Here is a 24754-nt window from a genome sequence, read left to right as displayed (position 1 = left end):
TTTCATAATAACTTTAAATGGAGTATAATCTATAAAAACATTGAATCACTGTTTACACCTGAAACTAATATAAATTGTAAATGAGCTATAATTCAGTAAAAAAAAAAATAAGGTCTGTGATCAAAACCCAGTTCAGTCACTAAGGTGCGATTAAAATGAAATGGGATAAAATGGCTCAAACTGTCACATACAACGGTGTAGACATCTGTCATGGTGTAGACATCAAATGTGCTGTAGCTCCAATGTGAAGTTACATGTTTATTCTCTACCAAGAAATTCAAGTTTTGGTCTTTAACCACATGCAGATGATATTGCACAGAGTAATAATAAATATAAAATGTGAAAATAAAAATTTTATTGGGAAGAGGAAATGTTACATACAATTAAGTATATGGTTGATGAAATGTATCATACAGTAACAGCCTTTGCTTAAGGAACAGGTTTAGTAAAGGAAGAAGTTGGAAGCTTAGTATAGGTTTCCATACATAATTTCCAAGCAGTTTTAAGTAAAAGATCTCAATTTGCATAAATTATACAGATCATTGAGAGAAAAGTGTATTGGTTTGTGGTGATTTCTGATCATCAATTCACTTTGTGTCTTGTAGATCTCTTTTACCCTGATCCCAATTCTGGTGGTTCTGATCCTGTTCTAATATGGTTCTCTCCATCCATAAGTGGGCATTTACCCAGAGGCCACATCGCAAATAGGATTTTTTTGCTCATTATGAATTAAACAAATTCCATGTGCTCTTAAATGAACTCCATGGTTTTAAAGACAGCTGCTTGAACCAAATCTGGAAGAGTTCTTCCATTTAGGGAGTGTTTAAGTCATAGGTACACATCTGTAAAGAGTTTGGAAATGGCATCATAATATGTGTACACCATCTTTGTTGATACAGTTTCAAGGAAGCTAATAGGATCTGTACAATTCTAGAGACTATTAAGTTAAAATGAATATCGCATGTGGTATGGAACCCATTCTCATTTGAGCAATACTCATTTTGCTTATTTCTGTCTCCCAAACAGAAAACATCCAACAAGAACAATTTTCTCTATGTTTATTTAATTATAAAAAAAGTAGAACAATGCATACCAAATGTAAAAAGATATCCAAAAAAGATGATGAAAATGTTTAGGAACAGAAATGACTAATTTAACTGAAGGAATTACTCAGGTTCCATTAAAACATACTTGCAACTTATAATTGGTTATTAGTGTAAATTAAATTTAGTAACTGAGTCCCAATTTACTACTAAAAGTTATCAAAATATTTTCAAAATGTTACATAAAAAGTGAAACATCCATAAGTATTACATAAACACCAAACAAAACATCATATAAAGAAAAATAAATGTATCCTGAGATAAAATACAAATCACACTTGTCATGCCAGATTATACACCCCCTTTCCCCTCACATATAATTGTGAGGATTCAGTGTTTTGCACGTTCCAAGATAAAGTGATGATAATATACGCTGATGCAAATTTCAGCCATAAAAATAAACTACTTCATATCTTAAATATTCCTACGATGAAACATCAGGATTCCAGTTTCACTAATCAAAAGTTTATGAAGGCATAAATTGCATTTGGTTTTGACTCCTCAGATCACAGTTGAAAACTCTCAGCAAAGTATTCTAGGCTCTTTTTTTCACATCAAGTGACCCAGAATATATTTTAAGAAATATTTATTTTCTGGACATATTTGTTTTATAATTATAAATTCTTGAGCACTTTTTCTTCTTCCTCATCATCACTGTCAGTGACATTGACTTGCTGGATGTTAGAGGGAGTTGATGTCGGGGCTGTGAAGACACTTTCCAAGGCTCCAGTGTCCAGCTGAGGCACGAGATTTAAGTATTCTTCCCCACTGTGGCTATGACTGTTACAGTAAGAGGTCCCATCCATGCTCTCACAACTCCAAAAATCTTCGCTGTGAGCACGTTCATCTGGGTAGTCTCCATAAGGATAGTCTCTATTTAAAGCTGAAAACATAGCCTCATGGTTCTGGCATCTGTCTTCATAATAACCAAGGCATTCTGGCACTGCACTTGGAAAATTTCCATAGCCAAAAGGAGGCCGACTATAAGGGCACGTGCTGTATCAGAAAGACAAAAAAGGAATTCGATCATAACTTATCCACATGTTGCCTTGTATACAGACTAACTGAGCAAGTTTAACTGGGGCCTAGAGAGCTCCTAAGATAACTTTCTGCAACTACTTCATGTACTCATCCACATGTTGCCTAGTCCCAACATAAAACAAAGTAAACAACATAAAGCAAAGTAAGCTTATAACTATTACCTATTATCAGCCTCAGGTTTCTTACCTTTGGCAGCCTTAATAAAGAAAAATTACTTATCTGGGCCTTTCTCTCATGATGCCTCATGCCATGTAAGGTTTTAGAAATGCAGACACCTGCTGTGCTGTGCTAAATATTGACACTTAGTAAGCAGTGTAACAATTGTTCTTACTAGTATTTGAAGCAAAATTTACAGGAGGTGGGGGGAAATGTGTAACTGGGTTGAAATCAAGAGCTCTTGGGGATGGGGGAGGGCACTCGAACAGAGGATAACAACTTAATTTTTAAACTCACTTTCAATAATTAATTATATTAAAACACTCGATACCAGAAAGATTTAGAACTGATATTAAACTGTGGTTTTTAGAGATCTTTTCCAAAAAAAAATTTGGAGTGTGGGAATGTGAAGAATTGAAAAGATCACTTTGCTGTTTTATAAACTAATGGTTTTTCTTGTAAGGCAAATCTAAAAATTCTGCCATTCAAACCCATTTGTCAATTTTTTTAAAACAGTATTACTCCACTTTTCAAAGGCACAGAACAGGAATCATTGGAAGAGTTATGTAGAAAAGTCCAACCAAAAGTTGCCTGGACTCATGGACTCCATCTAGTGACAGATAATATAAGCATAATAACCATGCTCATTAGCAAAACCCAAGACAAGTTGGGTGTTTCATTTCATGCTCCCACATTTTTTTTAAAAGGTCAACTTTGTTTCCTTCCCTTTAAAAATATAAGTATGATTGACATAATAGACTATCATCTCAAATTCTTTGTAAATATAGGGTTTCTTCAGTGGTTGGTGTCCTACCCCCAAATCTCCAAGTGCTAGGGACCTTGCCCGTGTTCAATATCACAAATATGAGACCTAGTTTCTGAAACGTTTCAGGTTTCCACTCCTACTGCCACATCCTTATTCAGGCATTTTTACTTTAATACATACATCCTGAATGCATTGTACTTGCAGCTACTATGACTTTGCTTGGTAGCTCTTCCACCTTTAGATCTCTTCATCCATTGGATTCCACAAATACTTCAAGGGTGTGCTCAAATCTGCTTCCTTCACAAAGCCTTCTTCTCTTCAGCTAGGAACAATTCACCTACTAACTGTTCTTTTAGGACTCAATATAGGCAAGATATTACACAAGGTTTGGTGGAGAATTTAATTTAAAAAAAATCTAAAATCCAGGTAGTATATACTTGATATGTGCTAAAGTGTGCTATAATGCAAACATCACACGGCTATATTGGTGTGGTAAAAACAAGTTAGTGTTATATCTGGAGAACAAAAAGATCAGTAAAGATAAGAGTAATCCTGGACTTCCCGGGTGGCATAGTGGTTAAGAATCTGCCTGCCAATACAGGAGACATAGGTTCAAGCCCTGGTCTGGGAAGATCTCACATGCCGTGGAGCAAATAAGCCCGTGTGCCACAACTACTGAACCTGCACTCTAGAGCCTACGAGCCACAACTACTGACCCGGCATGCCACAACTACTGAAGCCCATGTGCCTAGAGCCAGTGCTCCACAACAAGAGAAGTCACCCCTATGAGAAGCCCGCGCACCACATCGAAGAGTAGCCCCTGCTTGCCACAACTAGAGAAAGCCCGCATGTAGCAACAAAGACCCAACACAGCCAAAAATAAATAAATAAATTTATTGGGGAAAAAAAAAAAAGAGTAATCCTAAAAGGTTACATGGATGAAAATGAATACCTACAGAAGCATCATGGTGTAGTGGGAAAAGCAATCCTGATGGGTGTGTAGTGATGTTGCAATGTTGTTTAAAGTTGCAATTCCCTAATGATATATGATATGGAGAATCTTTTCATATGCTTAATTGTCATCTGTATATGTTCTCTGGTGAGGTATCTGATCAGGTCTTTTGTCCATTTTTAACCGGGTTGTTCATTTTCTTATTACTGAATTTTCAGAGTTCTTTGTATATTTGGGTAACAGTCCTTTATCAGATACATCTTTTAAAAATATTTTCTCCTAGTCTGTGGCTTGTCTCCTCTTTCTCTTGATACCATGTTTTTTGATACAAAGTAGCTTTGTAGTAAGTTTGAGGTCACGAATTGTGAGTGCTCCAACTTTGTTTACCTTTTTCAAAATTGTTTTAACTATTCCAGGTCACTTAAAATTCTATGTAAATTTTAGGATCAGCTTTTCCATTTCTGCAAAAAAGCTGCTGGGATTTTGAAAAGGATTATATTGATTTTGTAAATCCCTTTGGGAAGTATTGCCATCTTAATAATAAGTCTGCCAATGCATATACACGAATACCTTTCCATTTATTTCAGCCTTCTTTAATTTATTTCAGCAATGTTTTATAGTTTTCAGTTTACAAGTTTTGCATCTCCTTGGTTAGATTTATTCCTAAGTATTTTACTCTTTTTGATGCTATTGTAAAAAGAATTGTATTCTCAATTTCCTTTTTTGAGTGCTTATTGCTTGTGTACAGAAATACAAGTGAATTTTGTATATTGATCTTATACCCTTCAACTTTGCTGCATTCATTCATTCACTCTAATAAATTTTTGTGGATTCTTTAGGATTTTCTATATATAGGATTTTCCATATATAGTATCATGTGTGAAAAGAGGTAATTCTACTTCTTTTCCATTTTAGATGTCTTTTTTTCTTGCCTAATTGCTCTGGCTGGAACTTCTAGTACAATGTTGAACAGCAGTGGTGAAAGCAGACATCCTTGTCTTGTTCCCAGTCTTAGGGGGAAAGCTTTTGGTCCTTTGCCATTGAGTATGATGTTAACTGTCGGTTTTTGATAAATGCCTTTTATCATGTAGAAGAAGTTCCCTTCTACTCCTAGTTTGCTAAGTTTTGAAATCAGGAATTGATTTCTTTCATGAAAAGGTGTTGGATTTTATCAAATGCTTTTTCGGCATCAATTGAAATGATCACGTGGTTTTGTTCCTTCATTCTTTTAATGAAATGTATTACCCTGATTGATTTCCTGATGTTGAACCACACTTACAATTCCTGGGGAAAATCCCACTTGGTCTTGGTGTATAATCCTTTTAATATGCTGCTCGATTCAGTTTGCTAGTATTTTGTTGATTCTGTAATTTTCTTTCTTGTGATATCTTTTTCTAGCTTTGGTAACAGAGTAATGCTGGCTTTAGAATCATTCCCTCTTATATATTTTGGAAGACTGTGAGAAGGATTAGTGTTAATTCTTCTTTAAAAGTTTGGTAGAATTCACCAGTGAAGCTATCTAGTCCAGGGCTTTACTTTGTTGGGAGGTTTTTAATTACTGATTCAATCTCTTGATATATACTTATTCAGATTTCCTATTTCTTCTTGAGGCAGTATTGGTAATTCAAGTATTTGTGCATTTCATCTAGGTTATCTAACTTGTTGGTGTACAATTATTTATTATTATCCTATAATCATTTTTCTATGAGGTCAGAGTAATGTACCCAGTTTCATATCTGATTTTAGTAATTTATGTCTTCTCTCTTTTTTTTCTTAGCTTAGCTATAAAAGTTTGTCAATTTTGTTGATCTTTTCAAAAAGCCAACTTTTGTTGACCTTTTTTTCTCTATTTCATTAAACTCTCTATTGTTTTTCTATTTTTTATTTCATTTATCTCTATTCTAATCTTTATTATTTCCTTCCTTATGCTAGCTTTGGGTTTTATTTGCTCTTCTTTTTCTAGTTCCTTAAGGTATAAAGTTAGGTTGTAATTTGACATCTTTCTTTTTAAATGTAGGCTAGGGCAGCTATGAATTCCTCCAGCACTGCTTTCGCTATATAATTCCCTAAGTTTGGGTATGTTGTGTTTTCACTTTCATTCCTCTCCAAGTATTTTCTAGTTTTCCTTGTGATGTATTATTTGACCCATTGGTTAAGAGTGTGTTGTTTAATTTCCAATATGTGTGAACTTTCCAGTTTTTCTTTCTGTTATTGATGACTAGTTTCATTCCATCATGGTTAGAGAAGAAACTTTGTATGGTTCCAATCTTTTCAAAATTTCTGAGACTCATTTTGTGATCTAACATATGGTCTATCCTACAGAATATACATTTTCACTTGAGAAGAATCTATATCCTGTTGTTGGGTGGAGATCATGTATTTCTGTTAGATCTAGTTGGTTTAAAGTATCATACAGTCTTCTATTTCATTTTTGATCTTCATCATTTTTGGATGGATGGTCTTCCATTCATTATTTAAAGTATCCACAGCTAATATCATACTCAATGGTAAAAAGTTTAAAGGTTTTCCTCTAAGATAAAGAACAGAACAAGGATGCCCACTCTTGCCACTTATTCAACATAGTACTGGGAGCCCTAGCCACAGCAATTAGGCAAGTAAAAGAAATACAAGGCATCCAAATTGGAAAGAAAGAAGTAAAACGGTCTCTATTTGCAAATGACATAATAATATATCTAGGAAAACCTAAAAACTCAACCAAAAAAACTGTTAGAATTAGTCAGTGAACTCAGTAAAGTTGCAGGATACAAATTCAATATGCAAAAATCAGTTGCATTTCTATACACTAATAGCAACCTGTCAGAAAAAGAAATTAAGAAAAACAATTCTATTTACAATTGCACCAAAAAGAATAAAATACCTAGGAATAAATTTAACCAAGGATGTGAAAGACCTGTACACTGGAAACTATAAGACACTGATGAAAAAAATTGAAGAAAACACAAATAAATGGAAAGATATTCTGTGCTCATGGATTGGAAGAAATAATATTGTTAAGATATCCGTACTACCCAAAGCTATCTACAGATTCAGTGAAATACCTATCAAAATCCAATGGCATTTTTCACAGAAATAGAACAAACAATCCCAAATGCTTTCCGGAAATATGAAAGACAGTGAATAGTCATAGCAATCTTGAGAAAGAAGAACAAAGCTGGAGGCATTTTACTCTCTGATTTCAAACTATATTACAAAACTATAGTAACCAAAACAGTATGGTATTGGCATAAAAACAGACACATAGATCAATGGAACAGAAAACAGAGCTATAAAAAAGCCCATGCATATGTGGCTAATTAATTCATGGCTATTAATTAACAAAAATAGACAATTGGGAGAAGATAGTAGCTTCAATAAATGGTGTTGGAAAAACTGGACAGCCACATGCAAAAGAATGAAACTGGACCCCATCTTACATCATATACAAAAATCAAGTCAAAATGGATTAAAGACTTAAACGTAAGACCCAGAGCTTTAAAACTCCTAGAAGAAAACATAGGCAATAAGCTCCTTGACAACTGAATTGGCAAGTTCTTTTTCTTGGTTTTTTTTTTTTTTATTTGACACCAAAAGCAAAGGCAACAAAAGCAAAAATAAACAAGTGGGACTACATCAAACTGAAAAGCTTCTGTACTGTAAAGGAAACCATCAACAAAATGAAAAGGCAACCTACCGAATGGGAGAAAATATTTGCAAATCATACATCTGATAAACAATTAATATACAAAATATATAAAGAATTCATATAACTCAATAGCAAAAAAAAAAAAAATCTGATTTAAAAATGGGCAGAGGAGCTAAACAGACATTTTCTTCCCAAAGACGACATACAGATGGCCAACAGGTACATGAAAAGGTGCTCAAGAACTTCCCTGGTGGTACAGTGATTAAGAATTCACCTACCAATGCAGGGGACATGGGTTCAACCCCTGGCCTGGGAAGATCACACATGCCGTGGAGCAACTAAGCCTGTGTACCACTCACCACTACTGAGCCTGCGGTCTAGACCCCGCGAGCCACAACTACTGAGCCTGCGCACTACGACTACTGAAGCCCACGCACCCTAGAGCCCATGTGCCACAACAACTGAGCCTGCGTGCTGCAACTACTGAAGCCTGTGTACCTAGAACCTGTGCTCCACAACAAGAGAAGCCACCACAATGAGAAGCCCACACACCTCAATGAAGAGTAGCACCTGCTCGTCACAACTAGAGAAAGGCCATGCGCAGCAATGAAGACCCAATGCAGCCAAAAAAAAAAGGTGCTCACAATTATCAGGGAAATACACATTAAAACCACAATGATATCATTGCTACCATTTGCAACAACATGGATGGACCTTGAGGACATTATGCTAAGTGAAATAAGTCAGAGAAAGACAAATACCATATGGGTTCACTTACATGAGGAGTCTAAAAACAAACAAACAAAAAACAAAGAAAACCAAATCATAGATACAGAGAACAGTTTGTGGTTGCCAGAGATTGGGAGTGAGAGGTGAGAAAAATGGATAAAAGTGGTCAAAATATACAAACTTCTTATTTATAAAATAAGTAAGTCCTCAGGATGTAATGTACAGCATAGTGACTATAGTTAATAATACTGTATTGTTTTTTTGAAAGTTTCTAAGAGATTAAATCTTAAAAGTTCTCATCACAAGAAAAGAATTATGTTGTATACTGAGACTAATATAATGTTATATGTCAATTATATCTAAATAAAAAATAAATAAAATTAAGTAGTGAAGTCTTCAACAATTATTGCATAACTGAGTATTTCTCCTTTCAATTCTGTCAATTTTTGCTTCATATATTTTGGGGTACTGTTGTTATATATGTATGTGATTATAATTGCTATACCTTCTTAACATTTTATTATTATTTTTGGCTGCGTTAGGTCCTCGTTGCTGCGCGCAAGCTTTCTCTAGTTGCAGCAAGTGGGGGCTACTCTTCATTGTGGTGCGCGGGCTTCTCGTTGTGGTGGCTTCCCTTGCTGCAGAGCATGGGCTCTAGGCACGCGGGCTTCAGTAGTTGCAGGATGTGGGCTCAGTAGTTGCGGCACATGGGCTCTAGGTGCACAGGTTTCAGTAGTTGCAGCATGCAGGCTCAGTAGTTGTGGCACATGGGCCCTAGAGCACGTGGGCTTCAGTAGTTGCAGCGCCTGGGCTCAGTAGTTGTGGCGCACAGGCTTAGCTGCTCCATGGCATGTGGGATCTTCCCAGACCAGGGATCAAACCCATCTCCTGCATTGGCAAGCGAATTCTTAACCACTGTGCCACCAGGGAAGTCCCTTCTTAACGTTTTAAAATAGATATGTGGGAGTTCCCTGGTGGCCTAGTGATTAGGATTCCAGGCTTTCACTGCTGTGGCCCGGGTTCAATCCCTGGCCAGGGAACTGAGATCCTACATGTTACGTAGCGTGGCCAATAAATAAATAAAATATGTAATGTCTTTGTCTCTTGTAACAATTGTGACATAAAACCTATTTTGTTAAATACTATTATAGCCACCTCAGCTCTCTTTTGGTTACTACTTGTAAGGAATATCTGTTTTTATTTTTTCACTTCAGCCTATTTGTGTCATTGGATCTAAAGTGAGTCTCTTGTGGGAATTCCCTGGTGGTCCAGTGGTTAGGGCTCTGCACTTCCATTGCAGGGGGCACAGGCTTGATCCCTGGTCAGGTAACTAAGATGTCCACAAGCCACATGGTGCAGCCAAAAAAAAAAAAAAAAAAATCTGCTCAGTGAATATCATGTTTATTTTTTAAAATAAATAAAGTGAGTCTCTTAGAGACAAGATTTAGTGTGATTATTTTTTAAATTCATTCTGCCAATCTACCTTTTAATTTAATCCATTTAAGGGGATTACTGATAAGGAAATACTTACTCTGCCTTTTTTCTATTTTTTGGCTGTACCACGTGGCATGTGGGATCTTAGTTCCTGAGCTGGGGTGCAGGGGTGCAGTGGAAGCATGGAGTCCTATCCACCACTGCCAGGGAATTTCCTCAAATATTTTTAAGTTATTTTCTTAAGTGGTTACCATGGGGATTATAATTAACATCTTAAATTTATACCAATCTCGTTTGAATTGATACTGTTACCTTCATTAGCATATCAAAATTCTGCTTGTATACAGTGCCTTCCTTCCTTCGTATTGCTACTGTCATACATTTTATATCTATTAACAGATTTTATAATAGATGTTTTATGCATTTGCTTTTTAAATCACACAGAAGAAAGTTGTTAACCAAAAATACAATATACTTGGCTTTTAAAAACAAAAGAAGGACTTCCCTGGTGGTCTAGTGGTGAAGACTCTGTGCTTCCACTATAGGGGGCATGGCTTTGATCCCTGGTCGGGGGAACTAAGATCCTGCATGTCTCTGGCGAGGCCAAAAAAACAAAAGAAAAAAGATACTTGGCTTTTCTATCTGTTATTTTAGTAACTTTTACCAGTGTTCTTTATTTCTTTGTCTGGCTTTGAGTTACTGTCTACTGCCTTTTCATTTTATTCTGAAATACTTCCTTTAGCATTCCTTTAGCATTCCTTGTAGGGTAGGTTTACTGGTGATGAACTTCCTCTACTTTTTTTTTTTTGGCCACACTGTGTGGCTTGTGGGATCTTAGTTTCCCAACCAGATATCATATCTGGAGCCCTAGCAGTGAAAGTGCCGAGTCCTAACCACTGGACTGCCAGGGAATTCCCTCTCCTTCATTTCTTTTCTTTCTTTCTTTTTTTTTTTAATTTTTGGCTGTGTTGGGTCTTTGTTGCTGGACACAGGCTTTCTCTAGTTGTAGTGAGCGGGGGCTACTCTTCCTTGTGGTGCGCGGGCTTCTCACTGCAGTGGCTTCTCTTATTGCAGAGCACAGGCTCTAGGCACACAGGCTTCAGTAGTTGTGGTGCATGGGCTTAGTTGCTCCGCAGCATGTGGGATCTTCCCAGACCAGGGATCGAACCCGTGTCCCCTGCATTGGCAGGCAGATTCTTATCCACTGCACCACCAGGGAAGCCCTCCTTCATTTCTGAAGGGTAATTTTGTCGGTTATAGAATTCTTGGTTGATGGTTTCTTTTCTTTCAGCACTATGCTATGCCACTGTCTTTTGACTTCCCTGGTTTCTGATGAGAAACTAGCTGTTGACCTTATTGAGAATCTCCTGTACAAGATTAGTCACTTCGCTCTTGCTGTTTTCAAGATTCTCTCCTTCTTTGGCTTTGACAGCTTGATTATAATGTATCTCTTTGAATTTATCCTACTTAGTGTTCATTGAGCGTCTTGGATTCCTATCTTTCTTTAAATTTTGGAAGTTTTGGGTCAAGCTATTTACAAGTCTTCTTCAGCCTTGATTTCCTATTTACATAGAGCCTAAAAAGCAGTCAGAGGTGAAAGCTTAGGGTCTTCTCCAGTGTTTGCTGAACATGTGTTTAGCTCTGGATATGCTAGCTCTGGATATGTTTGTGCCCTTGTGTACTGATTCCTCAGTATACATGGGAGATTTTCAAAGACTCTATTCCCCATATATCTCCTTTCCCAGTCTCTTCTAGGCTTTTCAGTCTGTCTGCTGCTTGTCCTGTCTGTTGTCCCTTAACCCAGGCAGCTGTGGACAGTACATACCTTTAAATATTTTCCACAAACACTAGCTGTGAGGCCACTCCAGCTCTACGGGAATGCTTGGGAGAGTCAAACTAAGGTAAGCCCCTGAGCCAATTCCTCAGGAAGTCACCAGACAGGTCAAAAATGCACAACCATAATGCTTTAAGAACAAGGTCTGTACTGCCTCCTCTAATAGCAACAAGTCACACCAGGAACATGGGTCACCATCCCCTTGGCCATCACTGAAGTAGAAAATGTGAGATGGCTGTGGCAAAAATACCACAGTGCTCTCTTATCAGAATTTAGCAGCTTCTTTCTTCATTAAACACCCCTCCAGCTGATTCTGACAGGTTTTGCCAGCTTACTTATTGCTTCAGTGGTGAGAGAGATTCTTGGGGCTCCCTATTCTGTAAGTCTCAGTGACATTCTACCTCAGTGGTGTTTTGTACTTTTCAGAATATAAGTTTTGCACTTATTTTGTTAAACTGATTCCTAAGGTTTTAAATTCTATTTTATTGTAGATGGAATTGTTTTCTCAATTTCATTTTCTATTTATTCACTGCTACTGTACAGAAATGCAACTGTTTTATATATATTAGTCTTATATCCTGAAAACTTGCTGAATTCATTTGTTACTTATAATAGCTTTTTTTGTGGATTCCTCAGGATTTTCTATATATAAGACTGTGCAATATATAAATATAGTTTTATTTCTTCCTTTACAATCTAGATACCTTTTATTTACTTTTCATGTCTAATTGTCCTGGATTAAACCTCCAATAAAACGTTGAATAGAAGTGGTAAAAATGTACATCCGTGTCTTATTCTTGATCTTAAGTGGGTCTTGCTGATCTCCAGTCTTTGCCATTAAGTGTAATGTTAGTTAGGGTTTTTTTTGTTAGATGCCCTTTAACTAGTTGAGGAAGTTTCTTTGTATTCCTAGTTTGCTGGAATACTTCATGTTCAACATGAAGAAGTGCTCAGTTTTGTCAAATGCTTTTTTTCTGGGTTTATTGAGATGATTGTGTGGTTTTTGTCCCTTATCCTATACTACATTAATCGATTTTCAAATGTTAAACAACTCACATTCCTGGAATAAATCCAAGTTGGTTACAGTGTATAATCCTTTTGTTATGCTGCTGAATTCAGTTTGCTAGTATTTTGTTGAGGATTTTTGTCTCTGTATTCATTAGAGATATTGACCTGCAGTTTTTCCTTCTTACGTTGTCTTTCTCTGGTTTTGGTAGCAGAGCAATACTGGCCTCATGGAATGAGGCCCTACCATTTTTCGGAACAGTCTGACTATGAAGTGTGTCTACTGTAGACAACATATAGTTAAGATCTTGATTTTTATCCAGTTATACAATATCTGCCTTTTGATTGTTTAATCATTAACAGTTAATGTGATTATTGAAACAGCTGGATTCATGTCTGCCATTTTATTTTTTGTTTTCTATGTGTCTTGTATTTTCCTTGTGGCCTTCTATTCCTTCTTTACTGCTTTATTTTGCATGAAGTAAATATTTTCTAAATAACTTTTTAGTTCCTTTAACAACTTTTCCACTATTTTTTCGTTATTTTCTTAGTGGTTGCTCTAGGGCTAATCATATAATCTTACCTTACCTGAATCAACTTCAGATTTTTACTAACTTAATTCCAGTAAAATATAGAAATTTTTAAAAAATATGTATTTATTTTGGCTGCACTGGGTCTTAGTTGCAGCATACAGGATCTTCATTGCAGCATGCAAGATCTTTAGTTGCGGCATGCATGCGGGATCTAGTTCCCTGACCAGGGATTGAACCCAGGCCCCCTGCGTTGGGAGCGTGGAGTCTTACCCACTGGACCACCAGGGAAGTCCCAAAATATAGAAATGTTGCTTGTATATAGCTCTACTCCTTCTTCCCCCTTTTTGTACTACTATTGTTATATAAATTATAGCTATATGTTATCAAACCAGCAATCTATTGGTATGATTATTAATTTATATAATTTTATGCCTATTAAATAAGCTGAGAAGAGAAAGGAGAGCAAGTATATACTTTGAAGTTTGTTATATTAACCTTTTTATTCACTACTGCTGGTTCTCTTCATTTGTTCCTGTGGATTCAAGTTACCATCTGCCATCATTTCCTTAACTCTAAAACAACTTTGCCTCCACCTACTTCCTTATGCTTTTATTATCAAATATATTACATTTCTATATGTTATAGGTCCCCCCAAACAATTATTTGCATATTGTTTTATACAACTGCTTTTAAAACCAGTCAAAAGAAGATTTATACTGTCTTTTTTATACTATCTTTTATTTATTTTTTTATTTTTATTGGAGTATAGTTGCTTTACAATGTTGTATTAGTTTCTGCTGTACAGTAAAGTGAATTGGTTATACGTATACATTACATATATCCACTCTTTTTTAGATTTCCTATACTATCTTTTATAATTGCATTTTTACCTTTACTGGGCTCTTTGGCATTTTGTTTGTTTGTATTCCAACTACCATTAGTGATCACTTACTTTCAGCCTGAAGAACTCCCTTTAGTATTTCTCAAAATGCAAGTGTGCTAGCAATCTCAGTTTTGGATTATCTGAGAATCTCTTTACTTTGGCTTCATTTTTGAAACATGGCTTCACTAAATGTGAGTTGACAGGTTTTTTTCAGTACTTTAAATATGTATTCTGGCCTCCATTGTTTCTCATGGGATGTCAGGTGTTCATTTTACTGGGGTTTCCTTGTACATGATGAGTGTCTGTCTGTCTGTCTGTCTCTCTCACTTTGATTTTCTCTTTGGCTTTGGATTTCAGTATTTTACTATGATGTGTCTCGCTGTGGATCTCTTGGCTTTTACACTACTCATAATTCATTAAATTTCTTAAATGTGTAATATTTTTCATCATATCTGGGAAGTTTTCAGCTATTAGGTCTTCAAGTACTTTTTTCTGCTTCTTTCTCTCTCCTCTCTCCTTCTGATACTCCTTTTATAGATACACTGGTACACTTAATGATTACTGTGTTCTGAGGCTCTGTTCATTTTTCTTCATTCTTTTTCCGCTCTATTCTTCAGATTGTATAATCACTACCAGTCTATTTTCAAGTTTTCTGATTCATTCTTGTGTTCGTTCAATTTTACTGTTGAGCCCCTCTAGTGAATTTTTCATTTTGGTTATTGTACTTTTCAACTCCAGAATTTCCATTTGGCTATTTTTATAATTTCTATGTCTTTATTGATAGTATCTCTATGAAGAGACATCATCATCATAACTTCCTTTACTTCTTTAAGAATGGTTTCCTTTAATTGTTTGAATATATTTATAATGGCTTGGAAGCCTTTGTCAAATTTGAAATCTGGGCCCTACCACAGGTAGTTTCTTTTGCCTGTTTTTCTCCCCCATGTACAAATCGTGCTTTCCTGTTTCTGTGCATGTCATAATTTTTGGTTGAAGTCTGGACGTTTTAGGTAATATACTGTAGGAACTCTGGACAATGACTCTTTCGCTTCTCCAGGGCTACTTTTTTTTGGTTTTTTTGCTTGTTTTTTGTTTACTGACTTGACTAGACTATTTTATTTTTTATTTTAAAAAATATTTATTTATTTATTTATTTATTTATTTATTTATTTATTTATTTATTTATTTTGGCTATACCGGGTCTTGGTTGAGGCATGCAGACTTCTTAGTTGCAGCATGCAGACTCTTAGTTGTGGCATGCAAGCGGGATCTTGTTCCCAGACCAGGGGTCAAACCCAGGCCCCCTGCATTGGGAGCACAGGGTCTTACCCAATGGACCACCAGGGACAGACTATTTTAGTGAAGTCTATTTCCTCTGCAGTGTGAACCTTGAGTGTCACTCCTCAGAGGGCACAGACTTGGACATGAATACAGTCACCCTAGGATGATATTGGTTTTAGCAGGACTCTCTTTGACTATCTCTTTCCCTGATTTTTGTGTTAAGCCCTCTGACTCATTTGTTATCACATACAGCTGTTAAGATTCCACTAATTGCTGGTTGATTGCTCTGTTTTCGAAATGCCTTGGGGCAGAGATTGTTCCACAGTCTGATCCAATTAAATTCAGAAGGGGTAAATTTTGAGGAGTCTTTGAGGTTTGTTCTGACTGCAGGAGGGCTCTTCTTAGCTGTTTCTTTCCCTAGTTCTCTTTGGTGTACTAGCTGGCATACAGTAGCTGCTTGGTCTCAATTAAGAGGAGTCTCTTTTTATTTGCTTATCACCAAAATCTCATTGTTTTCAAGAGTGTCCTTAGGGTTGAACTTCCCCACACTGTTTCAGATAAAGTCAAATTCCTTTGGGGGAAAGCTTCTGAGCTCTCTGTTCTTATGGCAAAATCTCTGGTCTTCTTGGCTTGCCTCTGCCAGCATAGAACATCTCTTCTACAAGTGACCTGGGTCAAGCGTGTTCAGGGTTGCAGTATTCTCTGCCTGTCATCCTTAGAGTTGAGTGGCTATCCTGTTAGTAGGGGCTGAGCGAAGAAAAGGAACCCCCAACCTCTTGGTCACACTCACCATCAACTTAGTTTCTTTAACTCAAGAGCTGGAGAGGATGAGAAATGCTACCATTCTCTGTAAGATATTGTATCCCTTGATTAGGAGCTGAGGGGAGTGAGAGCTACCTTCTTGGCCATACCCACCCAGAGTTGGCATTCCATCCAGATGAACTGAGGGTGGGAGTGAGGGATGGTATTTGTCATGGCTCAAGGGTCATAGACTCTTGCTGTTCTCACCAAGTTTTAGGATGTTTTCTTGAATAAATGTTTCTTCATCTGCTGTATGCCCTTAGGACACTGCCCAGAGAATTTAAGCGGTTAGTTTTTTAAAATAGTTTTCACGAGTCATGCTTGTTTGCTTGGGAGCAGCTTCACAGAGCTCCTCATGCTGCCACCTCAGAAATGAAACTCCCTCTCACTTATCTTTTTAATCATACTATTTCTATTAATATCCTTGAGCTTTGTTTTGGATGCAGTTAATTACTTGAAAACAGTTTGATCATTTCAGATCTTACGAATTTTTAGATAAAATTTTTTAGATAAAAATTGATTAGAAATTTTTAGTCTAGGCCTAGCTGAAACAAGACTCTCTAAGTATTTAATACCCCATCAAGGTTTTCCAATCTGTTTGGTGAGAACAGGAACTATTTCCAGCCTGGTGTGATTGCTGGGAACTGTTGTTTCTGATTTTTCAGGTAGTTTTTCCATTAGCCTTGGGTAATTTTCCTCACAGGCATACACTGATCAGTATTCAGCTGAATACTCAAGATGGAACCTATGCAGAGATCCAGAGTTCTTGCACTGTGCAGCTTTCTTCTCTCCACTACTCTATCCTGAGAATTCTAACTGACTTGGTTTCACTGGTCTCTCAGCTCCATCTCCTCAACTCAGGGTGTCTGCAAGGATCTGCTTGTGCCACGGTTTCCAGGTCAGTAAGCTGGTTAGATTGAAAGGCTTACCTCATTTATTTTCTGTCTCTCAGGGATCTTCATATTCATTGCCTGGTAAATAGTGTCTTGAAAACCATATCTTCATATATTTTGTCTGTTTTTTATCATTTCAGATGAGGGTAGATACAGTTCCTTATATTGCATCTTGGCTGGTACAGAAGTCCTCTTTAAACATTTGAAATATTGATTTTTAGTCTCTCCCTGATTTTCAGTTATTTCAAATTCTTGGGGCGTTAATTCTCCTATTTGTACCATCTACTGACTCTTGTTCTTAATGAATACTTTCCTCGTGTTCCATAATTTTCTAAAGTTCACCTTTAATAACAATTTCCTCCCTTTGGAAATTCCAAGTGGCTTGAATGGTGGAAATGTTCCTCTAGAATAGTTGTCCCAGGTAAGTCATCCAAGAACTAATTTCTATGTTCATTTCTCAGTTTATTTTTTTTATTATTTTTTAATATTTATTTTATGGGGGGGGCTGCATCGGGTCTTAGTTGTGGCACGTGGGATCTTTGTTGAGGCATGAGGGATCTTTCGTTGTGGTGCCCAGGCGTCTCTCTAGTTGTGGCATGTGGGTTTTTTCTCTTTTCTAGTTGTAGTGCACAGGCTCCAGGGCACGTGGGCTCTGTAGCTGTGGCACGCAGGTTTCAGAGCATGTGGGCTCTGTACTTTGTGGCACATGGGCTCTCTAGTTGAGGCATGTGAGCTCAGTAGTTGTGGCACGTGGGCTTAGTTGCCCCACAGCATGTGGGATCTTAGTTCCCTGACCAGGGATTGAACCCATGTCCCCTGCATTGTAAGGTGGATTCTTTACCACTGGACCTCCAGGGAAATCCCTAACTTCTCAGTTTATCAAGTGGATAGGTTGATTTCAGATTCTCAACCAGTGTGCAGTATAATCTAGGGTTTTGATTTCTAACAGAAGACTTTTTTCCATATATAGCCCTGAATAAAAACAAGTTTCCTTTGTGCTTTCTCTGGGTCAATGATAAAAATCTTCTATTACTTTATCAAGGTTGAGAGGCCTTTCTAGGGTCTTAGCTTTTTTTAAAAGTTATTTATTTATTTATTTAGGCTGCACTGGGTCTTCATTGCTGTGTGTGGGCTTTCTCTAGCTGCAGCAAGTGGGGGCTACTCTTCATTGCAGTGCATGGGCTTCTCATTGTGGTGGCTTCTCTTGTTATGGAGCACGGGCTCTAGGCACACAGGCTTCAGTAGATTTGGTGTGTGGGCTCAGTAGTTGTGGCTTGTGGGCTCTAGAACGCAGGCTCAGTAGTTATGGTGCACGGGCTTAGTTGCTCTGCAGCATGTGGGTTCTTCCTGGACCAGGGGTCAAACCCATGTCCCCTGCATTGCCAGGCGGATTCTTAACCACTGGGCCACCAGGGAAGTCCTCTAGGGTCTTAGCTTTATGAAGAGGTTTTAGTTTCAGCTCCTCACCTTGAGCAGAGTCATGACCTCATATCCTCTCCTTATGTAGGCATTAAAACCCAAGTTTATAAATGCTGAGACTATATGAACCTGCAAACTACCCCCAAGACCACTGTACTAGTTTTCAGCTCGTTTGTCATTTTGATGAAGGGGGATTTATTTTCCTTTCTTGTGATTTCAGCTAGGTATTAAATTGTTCATATATAAATTCAACAGTTATAGATAGTTACAGCAGAAGGTATTCCATATTAGCTAAATCTATCATGTTTTGGGACTATAAATTCTATCCTCCAATAAGGATTAGGCAAAATATTGTATATGTATGTAGATGTGCATTATTACAGAAAATAGGTCCAAAACTTCAATTAAATTCTTAAATAGGTCTACAAACCAAACAAGGGTTAAGGATAATTGCTTTTAACTTTAGATCTGTTTGTCTAAAATTTTACAGTTAAGATGCTATATAATCCCACAAATTTAGAATTCTTTGGACTTACCTTCCCTAATAGATACATAGATATAGCTATGTCTGATTATATTTTTTTATACATTTCAAGCTAATAAATTCCCATTTATCATTCGTATCTTTTCTATATCCCTAACTGCAATACACTTTTTTAAAATTAATTAATTAATTTGTTTATATTTTTGGCTGCATTGGGTCTTTGTTGCTGCGCGTGGGCTTTCTCTAGTTGCGGCGAGCGGGGGCTACTCTTCATTGCAGTGTGCGGGCTTCTCATTGCAGTGGCTCCTCTTGTTGTGGAGCACAGGCTCTAGGGGCACAGGCTCCAGTAGTTGTGGCACGTGGGCTCAGTAGTTGTGGCTCGCGGGCTAAGAGCGCAGGCTCAGTAGTTGTGGCGCACTGGCTTAGTTGCTCCATGGCATGTGGGATTTTCCTGGACCAGGCCTCAAACCCGTGTCCCCTGCCTTAGCAGGCAGATTCTTAACCACTGTGCCACCAGGGAAGTCCCTGCAATACACTTTTTGAACACATTTATTTACTCAATGGCCAAGAGAATGAAGATCCTAGATATCTCTTGTGCATATGAAAGTATAAATACTACAAGAAGGCGGAGGTATAGAAGAAAAGGTGGGGCTTCCCTGGTGGTGCAGTAGCTGAGTGTGCCTGCCAATGCAGGGGACACAGGTTCGAGCCCTGGTCAGGGAAGATCCCACATGCAACTAGCAACTAGGCCCATGAGCCACAACTACTGAGCCTGCACGTCTGGAGCTTGTGCTCCGCAACAGGAGAGGCTGTGACAGTGAGAGGCCCGCGCACTGCGATGAAGAGTGGCCCCTGCTCGCTGCAACTAGAGAAAGCCCTTGCACGGAAACGAAGACCCAACACAGCCATAAATAAATAAATAAATAAATAAAAAGAAGAAAAGGTGGGGAGTGAAAAGAATAACTAAGAAATTAATATAGTACAGAAAGAGAGTGTCTCAATAAGCACAGTATGAAGATGGTTAATATTTGAAGGTAGGAGGATATTAGCCCTCACAGCTAGGGATCAGCATTTCTAAGTGTCCATCTGTTTCATAAAGTGACTCCTTGATTAAACTGCCTAACCTCCTTGATTTTTACTCTAGATACACAGGGCAAAATATCAAATATGTATATTTGGTATATATTTAATATATATATCAAAAGTCATTACAATTATGGTATTGAAATGGTTGAATAATTCACACGTAAATGGAATAGATTAGGGAGGAAATATTCTTTATAGAAGACTATTATTAGTTGGGAGAAGAGACAATAGAAAAATTGAGAGGAAATCAATTAATTTTGTTATTTAGCCAGGCTGGATTTTACTGAAATATACTATCTAAATAAGCATAAATAAGATCATCCATATCCTTGGAAAAATTATCATCACACACATACAGGTAGAAGTTAGGAGCAACTTAATGTTTAAAGCTGACATACTTGTTTGAAATTCTTACATGAAATAAAATTCAGTATAAAACTACCAACTCACTTCATTTGGTTCCTTTAATAGCATTGTTTTTTTTTTTTGTTTTTTTTTTTGTTTTTTTGCGGTACGCAGGCCTCTCACTGTTGTGGCCTCTCCCGTTGCGGAGCACAGGCTCCAGACACGCAGGCTCAGCGGCCATGGCTCATGGGCCCAGCCGCTCCGCGGCATGTGGGATCCTCCCAGACCGGGGCACGAACCCGTGTCTCCTGCATCGGCAGGTGGACTCTCAACCACTGCGCCACCAGGGAAGCCCAATAGCATTATTATTAATTAGCAATAATGGTAGTAAAGATAAAGGTATAGTTTCTGTCTTCTAAGGACATACTTTTCAGAGTTTCTTTTCAAAATGTTCTTTAAACTATCAGATGATTTGTACATTAACAGCTAAATCCCATAAGTCTTGTCATGAGTAAGGAAGAGAAATTTCCTATGATTTTATCTATTTATTATATAAGGAAACATTTCCTGCCCAAAAGTCTACTTGACTACATGATTTTTCCATTCAAAAATACAGTATGTATTTTCCATGTGATTCTCTGCTAGCAACTAACAGCTACCAATCAAGAGAAGCCATTATATTGAGAAGCCTTTACTGATACAGTGAAAAAAACAAACATGGAATTCAAAATCGGACAGCAAATCTAAGTTTGACTACTGGCTCTGCCATTTACTAGTGTGTGACCTTAACAAAGCTATTTAACAGCTGATCAGTTTCTTTATCTGAAAAAGTAAAGGGATTACTATGCCTAAAACAAAGGATTGTTGTGAGAATTATAGATAAAAATGCCAAGTTCTCAAAATGCTAAAAAGAAAAAAACAATAACAACTAGAGTGAGATTGTGGTACACAACCTGTTCTAGATGCCTCTTTTTCTCCTTTAATGTGAGTAAATACTGTCTAAGTCTTTCCTTTATTACAAAATGAATTATGTAACAAAGATAAAATTTCCGCAGTTTTAGTTTGTGGACCTCGAGGTTCTAACTAAGGCTGATCTTCTCAAACCTACTCACTTATTAAATTCCAGCTATGTCCTAGCACTCTTCTTATAACTAAAAAAAAAACACTGTAAAATTCTCTAAAATTCCTGCAACATCTCAGATCCTAGGAAATAGCAATGAGAAGAGATTATCAACCCCTGTCCTTAGGAGTCTCTTGAAGTTTGATTTCTTGAACTAAAAGACTTCTGAAAGCTATTAAAGAAGAGCCTATTGCGAAAAACAAAACAACAAATAGCAAAATCTCCCTTTCTCCTGATCTGATCCCCTAGTTCCACTTTCTTCCAGTTCTGGGCTAAGGACTTGAAAGCAAGCAATCCCATTATGAATTGAAGCAACATAATATATACCTCAAAAGTTCTTTGAGGCCTTGGTACCCAAGTGGGGAGTAGTTTTACTTTCTAAGTAAGTAACCATAAAAGATTGTGTTAAACACGTAACACTCCATTCTCAACAGAAACCATCTCTGTCTACACACTTAACAGCAACTGAAAAGTAGAGGTTAATGCCACTTTATTAGAATGCTTGCAAAGAAGTTAAATTCTATCACTCCAAAATGAAAAGTTACAAATTTGTTTTCCCTAGATACTTCCCTGTGAAAATAAATTCCTTTACTGGTAATTTATGTAAGAAATGTTTTGGTTTGTTAAAAAGGGCACTGAGAGGGTATATAACTTCAGACAAGTCATTTAACCTCTTAGATCAAGTGCTCTCTATATCCCTGCTACTCAAAGTGTGGTCCACAATCAGCAGAACTGACATCACTTGGGAGCTTGTTAGACATGCAGAATATTACGCTTACTATAACTCAGTATAGGAAACTACTATACCCCAGACCTGCTGACTCAAGAGTCTTCATTTTAACAAGATCACATGTGGTTTATATATATATATGAAAGTTTCAGAACCACACCTCTATACAATCAGGGGGTTTGACTAAATGATCTTAAATTAAGGTCACGTATAACTGATTATTTTTTCAAGAGAAAAATCAGATCTGACAACACTGGCGCCTGTATTCTCATGCGGCAACAGTAGGCTGGAACTGAGTAGCAGCTGCCTCATAAGATGGGGCATGCACTCTCCTTGGCTTCCCCAGTCCTCATCTGGCCCCTCCATGTATTTATATTAACTGCTTGCCCCCTATTTAGCCACTAATCTAAATTATATAGATCCCAAGCAGTAATGAGGAAGTTCCTTTTTCAGTAAATAAGAGAGGCCTTCAGAGGTAAAAATTCATTAGCTATAAGTAGTTTTACGTGAAAGGAAATAAATTGTTCATTTACCTTGATGGGAAGTAGTGAGGTCCAGGTAGGAAGTAAGGGTGATGAAAAGCGAATCGCGGTGGCGTCCCAAATAATGTGGCTGCATGGCCAAGGGGAGGGGGCTGGCAGACATGTGAGTGTGGAATAGGAGGAGCTTGGGGGATTGGAGCACTTCTGGGACAAGTGGAGATGCTGGGATACTCCTCGGGAGGCTGGATGGTAGAGGCTGCAAATCTGGCGTGGGCAGTACTTGCACTAGTTGGAATCCTGCTGGTGCTCTCCAGAAAGACAGGAGTGGGTCTCTTCACAGAGTGACTGGCTCCAGAATGCAGCTGATGAGTGTCCGTTTCGGAGGGCCCAGCAAAGCACTGGGGTAGGAGTGGTGGACAGAGGGGCAAACTTGGAGCCTGGACAGCCACCTGGGCAGTACTGGAGATGCTTGGCTGGAAAACTGTGATGGGGCTTGGGCGCTGGACTGCAGGTGTGGGCAGCGGGATGGCAGGTGGAGCTTCATCTTTAGAAATAAAAATAGCATGGGTCAGGCATGAACTGAGTCACTCCATATTTTTCTTTTTTCAGCAGAACTTAATAAACTATACAACCAGAAGCCTTCACTAACCACCTTACCTAAGAACATCACCACTCTATTTTACCATCTTGAACAAACTGAAGCCATCTTGTTCATTTATTTTACATTCTTGTCTCTCTTTCCCACCTAGATTCTAAGTGCCATAAGAGGAGAGACCTTTTCTGTTTTGCTCACTACTGTATCCCCAGGCCTCAAAATTCTGCCTGGCACAGAATAGGCCCTTAAAAAATATTTTTTGGATTAATAAATAAATGAATAAAATGATTGAGTGATTGAGTGAAAGACAAATACACACAAATGCTGGCACATACATAAAAATGTTTCTAAAAGAAATAGTATGAAACTACTGATAGTGGTTACTTTTAAAAGGTGGTCATCTGGAATAGGGGACAGGGCCGTGGGACGCCAGACTTTCATTTTATACCTATTGGTACTATTTGAACTTTCTATTCTCTAAATATATCAATTTTATTTTACATATTAATAGAGGTTTCATCCTAGTGGTATGGGTCATTTTTCTTTTATTTTGTATACTTCTCTATATTAAACTAAATTATAATTGACATTTAATTTTTTAATTGGAAACAACTAAAGAAACAATCAGTAAAATTATTTTGCTTTATTGCATTCAATATGAATACATAAGGAAATTCCCAAGTGAGACTAAGACTTGCCATAGGTCAGCAATTTGTGACAGATAAGAAAGGAATATTATCGCAGCAGGGCATGCTGGATATAGCAGAATTTTTAGAGGCAAGTGAAATAATCATGTATTTGATCTTTTTGATCCTGAAGAAGAGAGGACTGCTGACCGAGTTGCTGAGTTATCCAAATGACACACTTAGCCTAAATTTAACTCAAGTTTTCCACAGAAATACAGAGAGAAGCCAAAGCAATAGATTCATGATCTAGTTTATTTCCATGCAGTTAGGTCTCTATTAATATAGAAGATGCAGTCCAAGAACAGACCCTGTGGTTAGAAATGTTTCTGTCAGAGGCCAAAAGGATTGTGAATCTTCTCTCAGCCTTGGCCAGATAACACCTTCCTCTCCTTCCTTCTCTCCAGATAAGTCAAATAACTACCCCTCCTCCCCTTTAAACCTGGAGGTAGGGAATTAAGGGGTATATCTGTTTCAAGTTGGACTCTGACCCAGTGAAGTAGAGGCAACACAGGAGCAGGGTGTAGATGAAGCGGCACTGATTCTCAGTTAATGGGGTTACATGGACTAGCCCTCCAATCTGTGAGGCACAGGCCTTAGGCCTTTCCTGATTAATCAAACATAATTTCCCTCTTCAGGTTCCCTCAGAACCTATAAATCTATCAAACATCACAAAATAGTGTAAATTTGCAGGTCTGCCACCCTTACCACAATCACAAAACTGGGAGCTCAAGAGCAGGAACAGTTTAATTCATG

General features: G+C 37.7%; 1 protein-coding gene across 2 annotated transcripts in view; it reads right to left on the bottom strand.

Moving 5' to 3' along the window:
- Positions 1 to 1059: 1059 nt before the first annotated feature.
- SOX30 (SRY-box transcription factor 30) overlaps positions 1060 to 24754 on the bottom strand; it is a 32969-nt gene continuing 9274 nt past the window's right edge. Inside the window, exons 4-5 of one of the 2 annotated variants that reach the window (XM_060006829.1) lie at positions 22772 to 23264; positions 1060 to 2099 (exon numbers count right to left, since the gene is read on the bottom strand). In XM_060006829.1, coding sequence (XP_059862812.1) covers positions 1718 to 2099; positions 22772 to 23264 — 875 coding nt within the window. In that variant the 3' untranslated portion in view covers positions 1060 to 1717. The remainder of the gene's footprint in view (positions 2100 to 22771; positions 23265 to 24754) is intronic. The other variant, XM_060006830.1, reaches the window with a different exon arrangement.

The sequence above is a fragment of the Delphinus delphis genome, chromosome 3 (assembly GCF_949987515.2).
Source record: "Delphinus delphis chromosome 3, mDelDel1.2, whole genome shotgun sequence".
In the NCBI taxonomy this organism is placed as follows: domain Eukaryota; kingdom Metazoa; phylum Chordata; class Mammalia; order Artiodactyla; family Delphinidae; genus Delphinus; species Delphinus delphis.
This window is presented reverse-complemented; position numbering and strand designations above follow the sequence as displayed.